Source organism: Pinus tabuliformis, chromosome 7 (genome assembly GCF_031772625.1).
Source record: "Pinus tabuliformis cultivar Carrire ecotype Pingquan chromosome 7, CPIR1, whole genome shotgun sequence".
Taxonomy (NCBI): Eukaryota; Viridiplantae; Streptophyta; class Pinopsida; order Pinales; family Pinaceae; genus Pinus; species Pinus tabuliformis.
This window is the reverse complement of record NC_142293.1, coordinates 101,573,984-101,594,674: the sequence shown is the minus strand read 5'-3', so window position 1 is coordinate 101,594,674 and position 20,691 is coordinate 101,573,984. Positions and strand designations below refer to the sequence as shown.

General features: G+C 40.0%; 1 protein-coding gene across 4 annotated transcripts in view; it reads right to left on the bottom strand.

Moving 5' to 3' along the window:
- Positions 1-836: 836 nt before the first annotated feature.
- The window catches only part of LOC149245473 (putative disease resistance protein At4g33300), a 40,972-nt gene continuing 21,117 nt past the window's right edge, over positions 837-20,691 (bottom strand). For 3 of the 4 annotated variants that reach the window (XM_089457769.1, XM_089457770.1, XM_089457768.1), the window contains exons 2-7: positions 4,771-4,879; positions 4,204-4,613; positions 3,452-3,807; positions 3,150-3,358; positions 1,371-2,250; positions 837-1,152 (exon numbers count right to left, since the gene is read on the bottom strand). In XM_089457769.1, the coding sequence (XP_089313895.1) occupies positions 1,409-2,250; positions 3,150-3,358; positions 3,452-3,807; positions 4,204-4,613; positions 4,771-4,786 (1,833 nt within the window). In that variant the 5' untranslated portion in view covers positions 4,787-4,879 and the 3' untranslated portion in view covers positions 837-1,152; positions 1,371-1,408. The remainder of the gene's footprint in view (positions 1,153-1,370; positions 2,251-3,149; positions 3,359-3,451; positions 3,808-4,203; positions 4,614-4,770; positions 4,880-20,691) is intronic. The other variant, XM_089457767.1, reaches the window with a different exon arrangement.

Here is a 20,691-nt window from a genome sequence, read left to right as displayed (position 1 = left end):
AAAATATGTTCTGATCCATATACATATAAAAAATAATAATTGAATAGGTCAAAACAAATTTCGAACAGCAGAGCCTGCATAGAGCAAAAATATGTTCTGATCCATATATATGAAAAAATATATTTGAATAGGTCAGAAAGTTGGATATGAAAAATAAAAACGCATCTACACCAGGTTACACAAAAACCAGAAACTCACTGCATTCAAACTATTAAGATAGCATACTTTCGTCTCAGGCATCAAGGACCTTACAATTCTACAGCATGTGGGGATCTACAAAGCAACACACAGCATGATAAAAGAGCGTGTATTTGCAAAGAGATCATGAGTTATTGTATCCAATTCATTCATAGCCTAGCAGCGTAGCAGTATTTAGCTAATGCACAGAAGGCGAATAGCCCACTTACGCAACCTTCACATTAACATTGGTGACTTGGCTTTATCAGTTTCTGCATAACTGCACCATCTCCAAATAACTTCAAACACAGTCCAGTAAAACCTCTAACCTTCAGCAAACTTGGCAGTAAAGGCTTTTTCAAATCACAATCATCAAAATCATAATGTTCACGAATCTCAAAATGCTTTTCTATTCACAAAAACAGGCATAAAAAGGAATACATAGCGTTGGTGGTGGTCTAGTGGCAATTTGAAGCTGTCATTGTGACGATAACAAGAGTCCCATTTACAAAGAAAAAAAAAAAACTTCTAATCTTAATAGAAATAGAACGTTATCATAACACATCAAAACTACAAACCAAATTTTGAAATTTTTACACACATCACCATTCCATTAAAAATTTGTCCTTATTCACTTCTGTCCAACTTCTGTCCACAAGTTGAAGTGAACTTTTAATCTTAAGCAAACTTTTAATCTTAAAACACAATATTTAAAGTTTTAAAACACAATATTTAAAGTCATTTACTCTTAATACAATATTTAAAAGGTCCTTAATGTTACGATCACAACTAGACACCCTACTTTTACCACGATGAGGACTCTAGATACACACTTATATTCTTTATGACTATTTATTTAGCTATACCAGCAGGACTAGACACACTACACAGAAACTTTGGATAACTAATTTCTGAAGGGCCAATAATGCCAGTGGAACATGGATAACATGTTTGCAGTGTGCACTCGTCCTGATCCTGCACAACAGAAACCTTGCCATGATGAGCGCAAGTCATAAACTGAAAATTTGTCCAAAAAAGATACACTTCGATGTAAAAAATATGCACTGCTAACATTGAAGAGTCACCCATATGAGGATCTGCTAACATTGAACAGACACCCATATGAGAATCAAATGTTATTAAAAGGAAACTTTATTAATAGGAAACTTTAAGCTTATATCTTGATATCTTACCAGTCTACTTGCACTTGGCATCATGTTTAAGAGAGATCTTAACCATCCAACCAATCCAAGCTGAAGTGTGCTTCTACAATTTCAACTCTAAGATCCATGGTAGCAGAACAGCTCTTCAGACGATTCCATTGCTGCCCAATCTTCTCATCACATATAACATGCTTTAGAGATTTAAGCCCTCCAACTGATTTAGGCAGCTTCCTCAACCGAGAACACTCTCTCATGTCAAGCTCCTCGAGTTTCTTTAGCTGCCCTATTTCCTCGGGAAGTTCTTTCAAGCACTCACATAGAGAAATGTCTATATATTCCAGCTTCCCAAGTTTTCCAATAGATGCTGGAAGCTCTTTCAGACCTAGACATGCAGATATTCTTAACATTCTTAAAGAACTGAGCCTCCCCAAATCATCAGGTAACTTTCGAAGAAGGTGACAGTTAGTGATAGACCACTTTTGAACTGAAGACATGTCACAAATGCCAAGGGGCAACTCCTCCAAATCACAGCAATGATCCATGTTAAAATCTAGCATTATGGGAAGCTTTAGATTCGACTGGATGCCATTGAACCTGGACATATTTCCAAGCCCTTCACATAAGCTCAAAGATAGCTTCTCTAAGTTCTGTAAGACTTTACTGTGCTCTTGAAGTGGGGGCACAATCAACCTCTCCAAACGAATAGTCTTGAGCTGAGTGAGTGATGATAGCAATGGCAGACCCTTCACTGTGGCTCTCTTGGACCCGTAATTGAATACTATGAGGACTTTCAATTTTCTCATTTTATTCAAAAACGATGGAAGAAAGTAATTGCTTGCAGAAAAGAGTAAAACCAAAGCCTCCGCCTCATGAAAATTCATCTTACACCACTGATACTCTTCCATTGCTCCTGCACAGGTAAACTACAAATGCCAAGTCCAATTACAAAAATATACATTGTGAGACACTTCACATCTTTTCTAAGATGTTCGATATCAAGCACCTACACCTAGAAATTGGTCGCTAATTAGTTCATGCAGATCACGGAGTGATAATCCAATTTGTGAATATGGCAAAAAATTTAACAAAAACAAATAATTTTCTCTCAAGTTGATTGCTTAGCGCCCCTAAGCAGCAAAATTAGAGAGCATTTTGTCTATATAAGAAAAATAGAGAAAAAAAAAAAAAAGCATCCTAGACACATCATTAACTAGTTCATGAATCATATCTGGTTTTGGAAATAGCAAATTCTGATATTATAGGTAAAATAACTCTCAAAATAATTTCGTTATTGGATTAGTGCAGTTTCAGAGGAATTGCTTCCAAAATGACCATTTGATGATAAAGAGCCCCCGAAGATCTCTTTGGCAAGGCTCTCTGGTTTCTAGGCCTCGCCCATAACCTATACCCTGTTGCTTAATCTGGCAAGTCTCTCTGGTTTTTAGGCCTGATCCAGGACATGTACCCTTTTGATTAAACTGATTGTTTAGCATGAAATACCAATCACAAGAGAAAAGATATAGACATTCAAAATAACCATTCTGTGATAAAGAAGCCCATGATTTCCTTGACAAGGCTTTCTGGTTCTAAGTTGATCCATAACCTATATCTTGTTTTGATTAAATTTGTTGGTTTGCATGAAACACTAGGACTGAGGAAAAAGACAGCAACTCCCAATACAATATTTTTTAGTCCTGAATTTTGAAGCAAGAAAGAAAAAAACAGCATTTACGAATACAATACTTTTGATTTTGATATTTTGAATAAACTGAATTACCATTCTCCAAGCAAATTGCTAACATCACCCACCTGTGTGAATGGAAACTATTTGAGCATCAAACAATTGATCCTTGAACAGCTCCCATTTCCCTGGTAAACTCTCCTCCTTTCTAGGCATAAGCAACCTCTTCCTGCAAACTATCCTATCTCGAGATGCCATATCTAGGGCCAAGGCTCGCATGACATCGTGCTGGGAAAAGTACAGCTCAGAGGCACTTCCATAATTGATTGCTTGACTCCTACAGGCCCAATTATCAAAACAACAATGTATAAGATAGAGGAAGCAGAGGTCAAAGAGCTTGAACACAACAACCAGAAGAAAATAAACTTACCTGAGATTACTTGTTAAATTTAACAGATTTCTACTTGCAAGTTCTAGCAAGATGACAAAAGCATCATGCCACTCCATCTTTCGCACATAAACCCAAATATCCAATAATGCATCCACGAAGATTTTTCTATCCTCTGGAAATGACCCCAGGTCTAAGAAGCACTCTCGTGCTTCCTCGTCCAGGACATCAATACTGGCTTCTAGGCATTTGAAAAGCCCTTCTTTGTGATAATCTGATATTGATTCACCATTTAATAGTTTCTTCTTGGCACTCTCCCACACCGGACGAGGCTCACCATGCAAAGAGCTTCCTATCACCTTCAGAGCAAGTGGCAGACCTTTACATTGTGTTTGCACCTGTCATGTATACAACTATAACCATAAGTGCAACTTCTATGGGTAGAAAAACCAATCAAACACATATTTTGTTGTTGAAGCATGAACTAATATGCTTTAAAGTGCAATCACAGTGTTTGTTTTATGGCTTATGAAGATGAATGTAATGAATACTTTCTGTTGAAAAAATATTCTACTAAAGGAATATTGAGTACATGTGATTATGTAGTAAATCCAATCATAAGTATTAATGCAGAAAGGAATCTCATCATAAGTATTAATGTGCAAAGAAATCCCATCATAAGGATATAACACTATAATAATGGCCTATAGTTAGGGACATTTCGAGTGATGGTATATATTGTAATCACCACCAAACTCAACACAGTAATATAATGCACATTAATAGGATTATACCTGCTTGACTAGATGTTCATTAGCAGTGTTTGGGATTGATTTCTGTCCAAAAGCCCAAAAGCAAAAAAGGGACAGAGCATCATCATCATCCAGCAATGGCAATTCATAAAGCTGAGTGGAAGTTGTTTTGGGGATGATAGAACGATCTCGGGTTGTCACAAGGGTCTTATAGCCTATCCCTTCAAATAACAATTTTTCCAAATTTGCCCTAGACCAGACATCATCCAATACCACCAAAGTTGGCTTGGCTTGCCTCAGCACTTGCTGCTGCAGCTCTCTATGTGCTTCCTCCACATTCTGAAATTCTGGTCTCTTCCTCCGAACAATCTTCTCCCACATAGTCTCTAAAATTACCTTTAGGTTTGGGGACTCTGACACAGTGATGAAAATGATATTGTTTTGGAAAACATCTGCATACATAGAGAGAGACGTGTTAAAAGATAGAAATTCCATAATCTTCACAAGCACAAGATCTTCAGTGGTTTTACTCTCAGAAAACATAAAAATGTTAAAGGCAAACAAAAAAAAATAGAACTCGACATTGAAAAGCCACAACATAATTTCTACATGTCCCATGTTCCATGCTAGCCACGAGATATAGAGACAGCAACCAAAACCACGCTGGCTCCCATTATAATCCAGTTTTCTGAATCTTGAACTTCTTATCACACAAAGCCTGTGCTGCCAGGCACCATTTAAGAGAATTAAAAGGCGCCCAAACTACAACACAATGCGTAGCTTAAACAATATAAAATGGAGAGAACAGCAACAAAAGGTTATTTTGTGAAAAAAGAACATTTTGTAGCTTAAACAAATTTAAACGGAAGAAACATGGGCAACAGTTGTCATTTTTGCAAAAATAAAAAAATGCCCTTTCAGTTGTGTCATTTTTGTAAAAATAAAATATGCCCTTTAAGCTGTCATTTCTATAAAAATAAAAAATACCCTTTCTAAATCCAAAACTATGCTAGCTTTCATTGTCCTGAATTCTTCTCTTGGTACCATACAAAACTTACAAAATAACTGGTGGTCTGAGGATATTATGGAGAGGCACGCTGCTTAAAGAAAGAGACTTGCAGCTCAAGGAGATGGAGGTTGACCAAGCAAAATAATTAGTAGTTGGTGTCTAATCTATCAAATAAGGATCACATCCCTATTGACACATGATCAGAGATGATTAATCTCTAGCCTGTTTTTTCTGTTTTGTTCACTAACATGTCCATGACTTGCCAGACTAGCCTGTGGTCTAAGAAACCCATGACCTAGGGGCATCTAAGCCATCAAAATCACTCAATGATGGCACCTGGCCTAGGCCACACTAACCCTTAACATGGTTGGATTTTTTTTGGTGTCTCTTCCCTTGACTACTGTGAGTTTCTAACGGTAGCTACCTTACAAAATGAATCTAATTATCTATCGAAATCCAATTGTGCTAGTGGGATTTGACTAATCCCTTAACCCATTGACACAGTTACCATTGATCATTTTGGACTCTATTCAAGTTGTGTTTAAATGCATATCTTTTTAAACTACAAGAACCTCTTTCTTTGTTATCTTCTCTTAATTTTCTATTTATCTCTTTTATCTTGCAAGTCATTTCTAGTCTTTATTATTTGATGTCAAGCATGATCTTACCAAATGGTATCAAAGTTGTGTATCATAGCCTACGGAATGAAGAAATCAACTTACAAGCAAATATGCCAGGCACAGTTGTGGGATAGGGTCTCCAAACCCCCCCCCCCTCAGATCACAATCCCTTTTTTGAGAGGGTGCTAAGGTCTCCAAGTCTCCACAACACCATCACCCAATGCGCTAAAGACTCTAAACCTCCAGTAGTGCAAGACATTCAAGTCAATTAGGGCACTAGACCTAAAGTGTTCTCTCTCTCTCTCTCTCTCTCTCTCTCTCTCTCTATATATATTCACAAAGTTTAACGCACACTAGATGTTGATGTTTGTAGCTCGGGTAGGTACTTTTAAACAGGCCTAAGTGTCTAGGTGTTTCGAAGTCACCCAAAGTCTCCTTATGACATTTTCTCAAGTATGAGCAAGTGACTATCATAACTTAGGAAAAGCACATAATTAATTATGTTGCCTATTGAGCTAAAGAAACTTATGAAAAGTAAATAATTTACTTTAGTGATTATGTTTTAATCTCATCCTTTGATCTCATGTGATTAGGATTAAGGATTCATGTAAAGTTATAAAAGAAACACTAAGGAGAGAAGAAAGACACCATATAACAACACAACATTGAGAGAGGCATCTCGGTGGTGAGTGTTGAAAGACTTCCATTCTAGTGTGTCGGGTCCGAGGAAAGTGCAATAGTGTCGCATAGGAGATCTGGATCAACCACGGAGACCGAGGATAGAACTTGGGCCTGTTGTGTTAGATCAAATCTAAGGTATGTTGTAATTGTACTCTCTTCAGTTGGGCCATTATTGCAGGATGAGAGCCCAAGTAGCTTTTAAATGGGTGATAAATGAGAAACTGGTATATTGGAAAGAATTTGTATTTGTCACATGCGATTGAGATTGGTGTAATTTTGCTTCTGCTAATTATGTTAAAAACCTACTTGTGCATTTATTCAGTAGATTTGTAATCTGCAAGGTTAATAAAGTGTCGAGTATGTTGACTAAAAATCAAGCAAGTCTTGTGAGGGGAGCTAAAAACGCAAGAGCTATACCAAGTGACAACACTATGAAGTATGGCCCATTGTCACCACAACCACTACATCTTCTTTAGTGAACTTTCACCACAAGAGAACCTTCCTTATGTTAGGTCACCTAAAGGATATATCAAGTCCAAGGGTTAGAGGTGACAAGGATAAGCTTAGGAGAGATACTCTACCTAAGAAAAGGCTCAACTAGCTCAAACCAGGAATTGTGTATCCTCCAAGCCAATGTTGCACGAAGCGGGGACAAAGCGGGGACATTTTTTTGGAAGCGGGGATGCAGAAGCGTCATTTTCCAAAAATCTAGGAAGCGAAGCATCTGCTATATATATATATATATATACATATTAGATTTTTTTGCATTTATACTCAAAACAAACATCCCAAATACCAAATTAGTTGTAGAAGACATGAAAACATGCATATTTTTGCATAAATCAAGATAGCTATAGCATCCATTGTACATTAATGATTAATTATTCAAGCATCAACCATCTAGAATCTAGATTGTCTAGCCTTTGCCTCTACCTCGATTGTCTAGGGATATTAGTCAACATTGCCCAATTTTGATCAAACTACCTAATTCAAGACTTAAAATATGGTAGAAAAAGCTTAACATGCTTGATCGATGATTTTGACTTGATTGAAAGGTAATTTTTTGCTAAGGGCGTGACAAAGGAGTTCAAAAATTAACACCACCAACACTAGGGTACATATAGGCTTGGTGCTCTTGATTAAATGCTAATCGCATACCTTCATACTTGATATAATCTAATGAAATGCCACAATCCCATTGATCCTGAATTCCTGAAAACTGTTAAGTCTGCTGAATTTTGAAGAGGATATGAAATTCTATTTTCTCCATATGAAGTCCAATGAGGTTGGAACCACTCTCAAACATCCTGAGTCATTTCATGGTAATGTTAAAAATTTAAGTAAAAGGATGAAAAATGAAAAATAAAGTGACATTCTCCTTTATTTTTCATTTTTCATCCTTTTACTTTAAGAATTTAACATTAACATGAGGGAGCATCTGCTATATTTATATTTTTTTTATATTTTTTTTGCCTTCATTCCTCACCCTAACCCAAGGTGGACCCACGGGAATCGTACGGAAGCGTACGCTTTGCCCTGCGAAGCGCCACGCTTCGTACGCCCGAAGCGCCGTACGAAGTGCGCTTCGGAGGTTCAGAATCGCGCTTCGGAGCCACGCTTCGGAAAATTCCAAGAAGTGGCAAAATCAGGCAGAAGCGCGCTTCCGGGGAAGCTTCTTAGACGCATCCGCAGGGGACACGCTTCGGGGCTTGGAACCGTGGGGGGCCACTTCCTGCAACATTGCTCCAAGCAGCCTAATTAGGGCGCAAACTGACATAGGGTTTTTGGAATAGGCAAGGTCAATAGGTGTGTCTAGGATCACAAGGTCAAGAAAAGGCACGAATTTATAGATATGCTCACCTTGAGGAACCACAAGCCTTCAACAAGCCCCAAGTTGAAGCCTAGGGGAAAAACTAGGGCTTTCTAGGGCAGAAATTACCCAAGGCAAAGGACGTTAGCCCTAAAATGGAAGAATTAGCAATGGGAAAAGATTGACTTTGAAGCAATGACCTCACAACGATGTGTTGAATCCCTCCACAAGGCAATGCATTAACCTTAGTTGAATTCTAACCCTAACCCTAGTGTAGCAGTTTTCTTTAAGAGGTGGAAAATCAAACAATGGGGAGAAGAATGTGATTTGAAAGTGAGGGTGTGATAAACAATGTGAATAAGGTCAGTGCCTTGACCTTGGGTAATGGAATTTGAGGGAGATTCACTTAGGAGAAAGTGATTAAACCCTAGGATGGAGTAGGGGAATAAGAAACCCTAGTTGTCACTTTATGAGGGAGCAAAGTCAATGAGGAGATCTTAACATGAAGAATCACTCATGGAATTGTCACACAAATTCTACAAGTGTAATACATACAATACCATTGCCAAGATTTCATAGAAAATTTTTCAATAATTACTAGCACATAGAAACCCTAACAATATCCATTCCATGCAATCACCATAAAACATATTCAAATACAAAGAATATTTACAAAAAAAATGCATGAACCAATCTTTTACTGCTCCAAAATGACATCTCCAAAACAAGAGAACAGCTCCATAAGCAAAATCTCCACAATAGATTACACCTCCATCAGATACAAAACAACTTTCAGCTAGTATGAAATCTCCAAGAGGGTCGAATTGATCGACAAAGTGAAGATGAAATGAAGGTGACTTCTATTTATATGAGGTCTACCTCAAGTTATTTTAGCCTAATGAAGCCCCTAATAACAAGTTAGACATAAAATGAACTTGCACTACAAGCCAACCCACTAGCTAATGACAAGTTAGACCATAAATGACCACACGTGTGAGTCATAGCCTCTCTAGTTTCTTATGTCATGCCCTTTTAGGGCTCCAAATGCCATGTCAAGGTGTGTTGAAGCGTCTGAAAGTGTCAAAGTCCCTAGATCATCCACAATTTGATAAATGTCCTTGTATCCACCTCAAATATTCCTATGGGGTCCTGAGTGTACTTAGGGTGCCTTCGTGTGGTCTCCATGGGTCTCCAATAGTCAAATAAGGCCTCCTGCTTTCCAGCATTAGGGCTTCTTCAAGCGCAACAAGTTGTCCCTAGTCTCTCAATGGGATACCATCCTCATCAGGGCTCTGAATCAAGTCTTGTCCATCAAGTTGTGTCAAGGCTAACTTAGGGGCACATTAAGTTCAATGATGTCATCATGAAGAATCCTCAAGGCCAAGTCAAAGTTGACCAATGTCCTAGGTCTTGAGGGTACTCTGGGACATGTAACATTTGCTCATGCTATCAAGGGGCTCCAGTCTCTCAATGTTGCATCTGTTATGCCATATACTTCTCTGAGAGGCCTATGTTCCTATCGAGTGGGTGCGCTCAAGGTCTGAGTTGTTGTGGACCACCTTGACAAAAACATCATGAACTCAAGTGCAAGCAACCATCCATTAGAGACTAAGATCAATAATGCATCTAAGTGGACCACACTTGAATGTTAAGGGCATATTAATACTTCAAATAAGAATCAACTTCAATATCTAACTAGACAAAGTCCCATAAAAGTGTCCCCTACTTTGATAGAAATGGCTAATGGTCAAACCTATTAGGTGCTCCAACCCTCAAGAGGAAGTGACAATTCCAAGGTCAACCCCTCAATCAATAGGTGTTAGTATAAATAATGTAGTAATGAACAGGAAAGGCATCATGGCTAAGTGCCATGGTCAAAGGGACCAACTGATGGGGTGTCCACATCCTGAGTGTATGAATGTAAAGGAGGGAGCAATCGTGGAGGCATGAGTTACTTGCTCGCCCTGACTTTTCCATCCCACTTGTGCGCCTTTTACTTCTTCTTGATTATTCCTTGTATTACTGCATATATCTCAAGGGTTAGAGCTTGCTTTTTATGATGTAGCAATTTTATTACCTCTTAAGATGAGTCGGATTATTGTTCATAACGGTTGAGGCATGCAAGGGTTAATTTTTTATGTAATGCAGAATCATGTGCTCAGAAACTGAGTGAAGGCTATATGAGGAGGGTAGAGCTCGTGCTAGGCTTTTTCCCATGCGCTAACTTAAGTCCCTGCCAATGTTACCAGACTCGGAATCGACAATAAATCGGCGAGGCAAAAGAGCGAAGAGTTTTAATCGGATCGGGAAAAAATCGGGAAAAAATCGTTGAATTCATTAATTAAAAATATACACATATATTGAATTAAAAAAACCATTTTTCATTAATATTGGGTAAAGGTATGTCCAAACAATGCATAATATCAATAGATGTCCAAAATATCATGAATAAATAAGTATCTCATATATGTTATGAGTCCACACATGATCCAAAGCACTGAGTCTTGAGTAGGAGGCTTTCATGATTACGGTTCGACCCAACCCAAGTGCTAATGTGATGATAGTTGTGAATGATGCATCTTGTATTTAGTGTATTTGTTGAACCACCACTACTCATATTAGCCATACTCACTTTTTTGTGATATGAATAGGCATAAAACTAGGTATCATTCTGACAGTTACTTTGCCCATATTTTCTATGTTAGGTTCCCTTCTTGAATACATTATGGGTAGTCCAATAATATATTGGATTCTAGTTTTATAGCTTCGATTGTGGCATATAGACATCAACCCATGCTTGATGAGTTTTGGGATCTTTTCTTCTTCTTATATTTCTCAATTTAAATAATGACTCAAGAAACTGGCGGTGTTCGATAGAGAAGACATTAACATATATTTAATTGCCAATAATATGAAAAGTGATTGTATTTTTCATGAATTTGAAAAGTGATCATATCTTCCAAAAAATATTGAAAAAATAACTAGAGCATGTGGCAATCACAATATTTTCTGTATTCCCTAGCCCTATTGATCTATTCTAAATAGTACCTTGTCATGCCAAAGCTCTTTTCATTTTTACCATACGCGTTACGGTAATTCGGATGAGACGAACAGATTCACGGTTTCCCTTCTAATTTAAAGAATTGTCTCGAGAGTAGTCTTTAGCAACGGGCCCAAACGTGGCTGAGGCAAAACTGAGGACAGCATCATTGTCGCTTAACTCGTTTTTATTCTATACCCTGATTTTATTCCATTCATATGGGACAAAATATTGATCCAAATCCAAAGTTTAGAAATTAATCGATATTTAGACGAACTCATAAACCTAATTGATGGGCTTAGAAACATTAAAGAGACCTTTTATATTTTACTGGCTTCGAATGCTGCGGTGTCGAGTGTCGAGTCTGTCGACTGAAGACGGAGTCGGGACTGTGAATCACGGTATCACCAGAATATCCTTGCCGCAGATGCCAGAAACACCAGTTACGCCCGTTAAACCGTTCACGACGCACGTTATAAACGCGTCAGTCAGAAACCGGAGCCGAAAACCCTATGCAAAATTGGCGGGACTCGCCAAAAAAACGGCAGAGTCGCGTAAATCGCAAGAATCGCGAGTTGACCCGAAAAGTTTCGAACCGGATCTTTTTGCCAACGAGCCGATTCATACTCGCGATTAATCGCCAGAATCGGCGAGTCCTGTTTCACTGGTCCCTGCCATCTTTTGCATTTTGATTCTCTTTTACTTTTGTTGTGGCCATGATATGCTTTTTCATTCTTTTAGCTACAATAACCTTTAGGGAAAGGTTTTTTGGCCCTACTCAAGGAGTGAACGTATGGGTTCCAAATCCCAAGGAACCAATGACAAGTTAAACCCGAAGAATGGAGGTGATATATGGGGCTTGTAATGTGTGATGGAAAGTTTCAAGTATGGTACAAGGGTTAATTAACACGTTATCTCAATCATGACTTTCAAAGTAGTGTCCCTCCTAAAATCCTAAGGGGCCTCAAGGGACTTTCCATTGGACTAGGGTTTAAACCCCATGGTAATGTGAGAGAACAAAATTACAATCAAGATTGGTCAATCTTCCAGATCACCCCTTTATTCATACTAAATGACCAAAACAAACAAGTGTAAGCACCCGATTGCAATATGATCAAATTACCTTTTTAGTAGCAGTCCACCTTCATCCAAGTGTAAATGTCAAGCGCTGAGAGGCACGTGGTCTAACGCAAATGGCAGAGGCACATGGCATATCATCGTCAAATAGTCGTTGTTAGGGGTTGTTGGTTGGCTAGCTGTCAAATGAAGGAGACATTTTTTCTCCTATGGTGTCACCCATTTTGGTGGGTAGCAACGTGCTAGGTTCAAAGGAAAATTTAACATGGTATTGGAGCGAAAACTCTAAAGATCGATCTCAAGAGTATCAAGCTTGCATAGGGCGTTCCAAGGGCCAAATTTGGCCACAACTGTACAAGGCAGAAAACATTTTTTTACGGGATCATGAAGGTTGTATGTTGGTACGAAGTAGTTGTTGAGAAAGACAGCAAAAATAATTCCTTCGAGATCAAAATTGTGCAAAGGTTATAGAGACAAAAAATAAAAATAAAAAAAGTGAAGTTTGGCGACTAGTGGGCTACCAACTGAAGTGGCTAACAGAATTTTCATTAGGGCCGACAGGCTAACAGAAGCCATAGAACGAAGGCAAGGTTGAAGGTTTCATAGGGAAAATATGAGTTGTGGCAGAGCGTAGCAATGAGCCACCAACTCATGTGGAGACGTCATCATAGTAGCACAACAACGAGGATTGGTCCCAACAGCTGTCGAATCGTGCAGAGCAAGGTCAACCAACCACAATCGACAATTGATAGTCTGACACAAGCCAACAAGAAGAGTTGTCATATTGCGATGCAAGGAGTCAAAACCGTGCATAGGTTGAGTTGGGGACTAGACATGCCAAAGCTCAAGGCAAGATCCAAGGCCCAACAAGCCAGCCAACACAAGTGATGGGGCTTGCATATGAGGACTATTGGAGGAGTCAACCAACGACAGGGTGGTTGTGTGGGAAAACAGATGCAAGGGCACCAGGGAACAAAGTTGCAAGTTGCAACATGAAGTTTCAAGCAATTATTAACAATGGGCCAACAAGGCAAGGGGAGACCACAGAGCACTACAAATCGTTATGGGTCTTGCCAAGCATCTAGACATCCCATGCAACCAAAGGTGTAAACAACAAACTGGAGCAATGCCATCAAGCTAATCGATAGACTCTAGGTGACAAAGACAATATTACAAGTGAACAGTGTGTCAGGTTGCATAGGTAGGCATGCAACAACTGTGTCAAGCCTTGTCGACGTAGAGGCCACAATTGTGGCCATCAATTTGAAAAGGGGCGAGAGTTGTTCAAGGTATGGCCACGTAGTAGGGACCAACCACTACAAGGGAACCCGCTTTAGAGACAGGGCACAACAAGAGGCCAAGAGATAGGCAGTTGTGACAAGTCGTTATGGGGAAAGATGGTAGTCATTAATTAGGGAAGTCACTGTGCAGTAGTGTTGAAAGTCAATACAACAACACAACAATGTGATCACAGAGCTAGTACAGGATTGAATAGTGTGCCACTGTAGTTAGAAAGGGTCATGGCAGGGACACTATAAGGTGTCTAGGAGATTTGTCAAACAACAAGGCCACTGTGAGCAAACAACAATTGTAGAGTGGAAATAGATTAATTTCATATTTGGGTGCTTAAAGGACTAGGCAAAACCTCTTACTTACGTTTCAAATTTGGAAAGGTAATGAAAATCAATATGAGGTTTGAGGGTGAGTTGGAAGGCAAGGGTTTCACTAATTCTCATGGAGAATTGCACATGGGAGTGAGTTTGTTAGCACAAAAATCACCACACCTACAGATGTTATAGATCTAGCCATCCGCAATAAAAGGATGCGAAAGCCAGAAGAATTATCTTGGATGCAGGGAAGGACCATGTGATTTCTCCTATATCTAAGAAGAATATGGCAAGGGAGATGTGGAGGATCTGACAAAATTATACCAAGCAATAATGCCAATAAGAAGATGGTGTTGAGAAAAATGCTCAAGAACATCAAGATGACCAAATCAAATATAGTGACTACTTATTTCACCAAGATCACACAAGTTTGTGATGAGTTGGACACAATTTAGGAAGTCGTGTCAGACGAAGAGATGGTAAGGATGACCCTAAATGGCTTCACCAAACCATGGGCTCCTTTCATCAAGGACCTCGTAACACAAGAGAAACCTCTTGATTGGGATAGATTATGAGATGATTTCATCGTTGATCTAGAAATGGAGGGAACTTCCTCCTATCAAAAATTAACCGTCCTTTGACACTTTGCAAGTTAACAAAATGGGCCTTTAAAGGTAAACAAGTTTCACAACCTCTTCAAAACATGAGTTAAGTTTTCCACATGAACTTTAAAGAGAAACAAGTACACATGCATCTCAAAATGATAAACATGAAGGGAAGAAACCAGCATTTAATGATGGAGTTCACCCCTCCTGGGCTACATCTTCGGGCCTGCTCCAACAGCTAGACCGATATATTGATTTCAGCAGTAAATGAGTACATACAACTTGTTGACAGTAGAGTGGCTTGTTTCTCCTACCAAAAAACATTCTCCTACAAAAAATCTCACTCGGAAAAATGACTCGTTGCAGCAAGTCATGAAAATGTCAATATAAAAAGGACTCTCACACAATATGTCCTTATACTCCATCAGAAATGAAAAGCATAAACATGCAACTCCTCCACAATGAAGAGTTAAAAAGGGCTTCTCTCCTTAACACATTGAGAAATGACTTAAAGGAGCTGCTCTACAAAAGCACAGTTGTTGCAGATGAAATTAGAAGGCTGGAAAACCTCTAACTAGGCTCTCTCTATGCTCAAATATGCCTCCAAACTGCTTCAAAATTGACTCTGCCTCTAGCACTAAAAGACTTGATTCTGCAAAAAGTCCATCATAAATTGCTCAAATCAAAAAACTGAGGCTGCTATTGAGTCCAGGACACTCAAAAACATCCATCTAGGCTCTTCTTAAGCTCAAAAAGGTTAAAAATTGTGCAAGATATGCTTCTCCAAGCCAAGCACTGCTACATGTCCTACAAATTGGCAAAACCTGCTAACTGTGCGATAATTTCGCCCTTTCTCAGTCCGTCGAGCGACAATTTTGCCCAAGATCGACGAGATTCCCACCGCAGAAATTACCATTTATTTGCCTCTTTAATTTTGTCAATAACCCCTATGCACAAAAATTGGGTCACGTGGAGCGCATAAGGTTGAGAGTTGGGGCCAACTGTCCACCCCCGCCGCCATTGGCTCCTTTTTCGCCGAAATAAGGTCAAATGTTATCAATGTAGTTGAGGGTCAGGGTCAACTACCCGCCCCCACCTGCTCCTCCCTCCGTTTTGTCGTCGATGGTCATATAACAGTTACGGGAACCAGGGGCAAGGCTTATCCGCCCAGCCCCTTTGCTTAGCTTAGCTCTCCCGCCCATAGTTGTATGGGCTCCCATATTCCCAAGGTTGGAGCTCTGACTCCGCTCAACTCCCCTTTGTGGCGTTGATGGTCCTGTGGTCGGTCGTGACCATGGGCCAGGGCTTCTAGCCACGACCTCTCCGCTAGCTCCTTCCGTCGTGGGCATATGTCGGTAATGTAACCTGGGCTAGGGCCAAGTGCCCAACGCTCTCCCTTTCACCGTGCACTATGGACATAAGGGGATGGCATGACTAAGGGTCAGGGCCCACCGCCTAGCCTCTCCTCCCAACACACAAATTATAATGAATCGAAATATAACCCGGCGTCTATATATGTCAAGAAACACTGTGTGATCCAATAGTAAAGGACGGAGTTTGGATGTGGCAAGTCGAGGGGTCAAACCCCATCGAGGCCTTCAGGGCCATACAAAAAATTTTGACCAATCATAGAGGGCCATGTGGTACCCTTTGATTGGGCCACCTCACAACTGCACGAACCAATCAAAACATACCAAATGAACCTTGTACGACGATGCCACATGTCAGCACAAGATTGGCCCATCTGACACCGTACCCTGCACAGTCAACTGATGACGTCAGTTGTACGAACTGCGTAGTCAGCAGCCCCTTCAACCCCGCTATTGACTTTTTTGTTGTTGGTCAAAAACTTCAGAACATCATAACTTCTTCTTACGACATCTGATTAAGACGATTCAAGCGTCATTGGGGTCAGGACAACGAACACTACGACTTGACGCTGATTTCAAGAGATTACAAGCACTTTCATTTTTTAGCCTATTTTTGATCTTCGGATCAATAGTGGAGGAGATTCATAAAGAATCCTTGACGCTAATTTCAAGATATTACAAGCACTTTCATTTGTAGCCTATTTTTTATCTTCGGATCAATCGTGGAGGAGATTCATAAAGAATCCTTGTCAATAGGCCAACACAATAGTGATGATGAAAATCTTGCTCTTGCCAACCAATCATTGTAGAGTTAAGGAAAAGGTTTGAGCAACAAGAGTGAGGGATCAACCTCACAACTAAAGAAGAACTTGACTAAAGTCCATTGTTTTTCCTGTCATTAGATCAGACACTAAGCTTCACAGTTTCCATAGAGGAAGAAAGGCGAAAAGGGTATGCAGTCAATTATCACTGCATTAGCAAAACCTCTGGTAAAAGAGTTTGTCAAGTAGTTTGAAACTGCATTCGCACTTATTTCTTAACTTTCCTCGAGCACCTTACCAGTGGTGTGTGGCTACTAGATAGTAGAGCCACGAAATCTAAGTTGCACTAAGCGCTGAAACGTTTCCGAAATGGGTACATTTAGAAACATCACCTCCTAAAAATCGAAAGGTCACCCAAAAAGTCATATCTAGAAAAAACACATTATCTTGCAAGAAAAAAGGCAATAAGACCCATAGATGATAATTTAGAAGGAAAAACAAGTCTATATTAACTCTCATAGATGATTACATGATGGTCAAGTTTCAATTAAGTTTTGGTCAATTTCCGGCGAGTTTCGGGTACAAGTACAGCCTAAAACATCGGGTTCCTAGAAGTTTCGTGCAACATAGCACGAAATAAATAACAAGGGCATGAGAGTTGTCTGATAGTATGTCAGAGTAGTAACTCAAAATATACGTGTGGAGTTTGGTGTCAATACCAAACATGCGGTGAAGAGAGATGGGACAATGATTTTCCAGTTCATGTAAAGAGGCAAGTTGGAAATAAAGGACATGTTATGGGTGCTAAAACTCAGGTAGAATTTGCTCTCAATCTCTATAGTAGAGAAAGGGTTTTGTGTAGCATTCCAAGATGGACATGCACTGATTAGACCCATGTGACCTAGCTCAATGGCCACATCATTGGAATTAGAGAGCACAACCTATATAGGCTAAAAGGCCAACTTATTTGAGCAATGACAAGAAGCAAAATAGTGATAGAGAACAAAGAACAAGAAGCTTCGAAGCTTGATCAGTTCAAAGGGGTTTAACCATCAAGTTCGTGTGGGGAGGAGCAGTGAACAAATCCTTCCAAACCTGTCAAAAAGGTCTCTTGGTATGAGATGACCTTACAATATGTTCAAGAGCAAGAAGCTTCTAGGAACAAGTCCAAAGGGAGTAGGTCTTTGAGGATAATTCCAAACTAGGTAGCAAAGAAGGATTCTAGTTCAAACTCTAGAGGGAGCAGCCATATCAGCAAATGCAATTCCAAGATTGGTGCTAATTCTGGGGGGCAAAGGTACCTCCCAAAATAAGAGTGTTGATGTTTGTAGCTTAGGCAAGTACTTCTCCATAGGCCCAATGTTTAGGCATGCAAAAGTCGCCCAAAGTCTCCTTAGGACATTTTCTCAAGTATGACCAAGTTGTTATTGTAACTCTAGCCTAGGTCTAACTTGAGAAAATCACATAATTAATTATGGTGGCTATTAAGCTAAAGAAAATTACAAAACGTAAAGTATTTACTTTAGTGTTTATGTTTTAATCTCAACTGATGATGTCAAGTGAGGCGAGATCTAATCTCGACAGTCAATCACTTTGCAAATTAGTGTTAGGGATTTAGCACACTGTAAAGTTATAAAAGCAAGGCTAAGAAGGGGAGAAAGACACACCATACAGCGACTCAAAACATTGACAACAGAATCTCAATAGTGAGTTGATCCGGATTTAAACAAGAACGCAACAAATTACAGACATAACCATAAATACAAAGATGCAGTAGAAATAACACTTCATTTCATTAATATCAAATACTGAAATATGCTTACAAACAAAATGGAAATAAGACTAGCTCGGGCAATGGTAGCTTATCTCCGAGAAGAGATGTGGCAGTTACATGCCTCTGAACTACATTACAATGAGGCTCAAGGGCCTTTTTATTATTGAACAATAAGAGCAAACCCTAAACAACCAAAACCCTAACCCGATGAGATGTAACATCAAGAGTTTATGGGCCCCATTAGGGTTATTTGGACAGCCAACTTCCCGAGGTCGCAACTTGGTCATATTATGTTCGTTTAACGCGCATGATACCCCATTGGAAAGATAATTGGTACAAGATTGCCAAAAAAACGTCATTTAGGGCCTTAAATGGCAACCCAAAAAACTGCTAAAAATAGTAAATTGTGCTACAATTAAGGAAACTAAAAAACTAAAAAAAACAATGGTGGGGGTCCAAGTGGAATTCGCGGGTAGCCACCAATATCCACCTAAATCATTCCTTCCCCCTTAGGGAGCAATGATCCCCATTGCGTTGACTTCCTCCATGAGATGGGGAAGCTTCTGCTGAACTTGGTCCCTGGTGAGCCACTTGCCCTGGTGAAGGAGTTGGCATGCTTTGACAACTCGAAAAAGTTGGATCTTCTGTTGGCGAGTGTGCTTGATCTGCGCGTCCATGATCCGATCTATTGTGGCTTATTCCATGCGATCTAGATTTAACTCTCTCGGTGTGAGTTGTTCTACAATGTCTGATGTGTCTAGCAATGGTGGGAAGTATGGTCAAAGGCGGTCCACATTGAACATTGGGTGCAGGCCATGGAATGGGGGAATGTTGAGCTCAAATGCATGGTCTCCCACAGCCTTGGTAATGGTGTAAGGACCATATCGGAGTGGTATGAGTTTCCGATAGGCTCTGGTAAGGCGTTCCTTTTACAAATGCAACCACACTTTGTCGCCCACCTGAAACTTGTGTGGCACCTGATGTTGATCATGTCGCTACTTGTACTTGGCATTTGATTTCTCCAGAATGTCGTGGACATGCTGGCGGATATGTTGGATGGCTTAATGAAGTTGTTTGCCTTATCGGTTTTCGACTGGACATGAGTCAAATCTACCTAAGTAGTTGCAAATGGCATGGCCACATCAATGGGACATAGTGGTTGGAATCCCAAGCCCACCTGAAAAGGGTTGTGGCCAGTCGAGCTGTGGAGAGCCTGGTTATAGCTGTGTTGGACATAAGGAAGGCTCTCATCCCATGTGCGTGGTTGCTTTGAGGTGTACATGCGCAGAATGTGTACGATCATCTTGTTGACGACCTCTGCCTAGTCATCAGTTTAGGGATGGAAAGTTGTGGACTTAGTGAGCTTGGTGTCCAGCATCAACCAAAGACTAGACCAAAATGTATTGAGGAACCTGTTGTCCCAATCTGAGATGATAGACTATGGGATCCCAAAGTGTACCGACACTCGTTCAAAGAAGAGTTTAGCAATGGCTTCCGCTATGATATTCTTCTTGCAGGCAACCATAATGGCCATCTTTGAGAATCTGTCGACGACCACAAAAACCCAGTCGTTTCCATGCTTAGTAGAAAGAAGGCCCAACATGTAATCCATGGAGATGGATTCCCAAGGTCAACTAGGGGTAGGTAGCGGAGTATAGAGGCCTTGCTTCTTGATGGTCGGTTTGGAAATGGCGCAGGAAATTGCAAGATATGATGTACTTCCCGACATCCTGTCAAAGATTCGGCCAATATAAATACTTCTGCAGTACTACCACTATTTTCTCGACCCCGAAATGCCCAACGGCCTAACTGTAGTGTGCTTCCCAAATCATCTTGGCACGCTCACTTAAAGGAACACAAAGGTGTCCCAGGTGGCATAATAGGGCATCCTGGAGGTGAAAATCTGGAACTTACTGACCCTCCAAGCAATGTTTTAAGACTCCGACTCCGACTCCGACTCGGCCGAGGATCGACTCCGACTCCGACTCGGCCGAGAATCGACTCCGACTCCGACTCCGAAACAGTAATGACTCGGCCGGCTCGATTTCAATGACTCGGTCGTTGTAAAAAATACATTAAATATTTATTTTTTTGATAAAAAAACATAATTTTAAAGATTTTAAACATAATTTTAAAGATTTTCATTCATGTTTCCAAACACACAGCATTATAATAT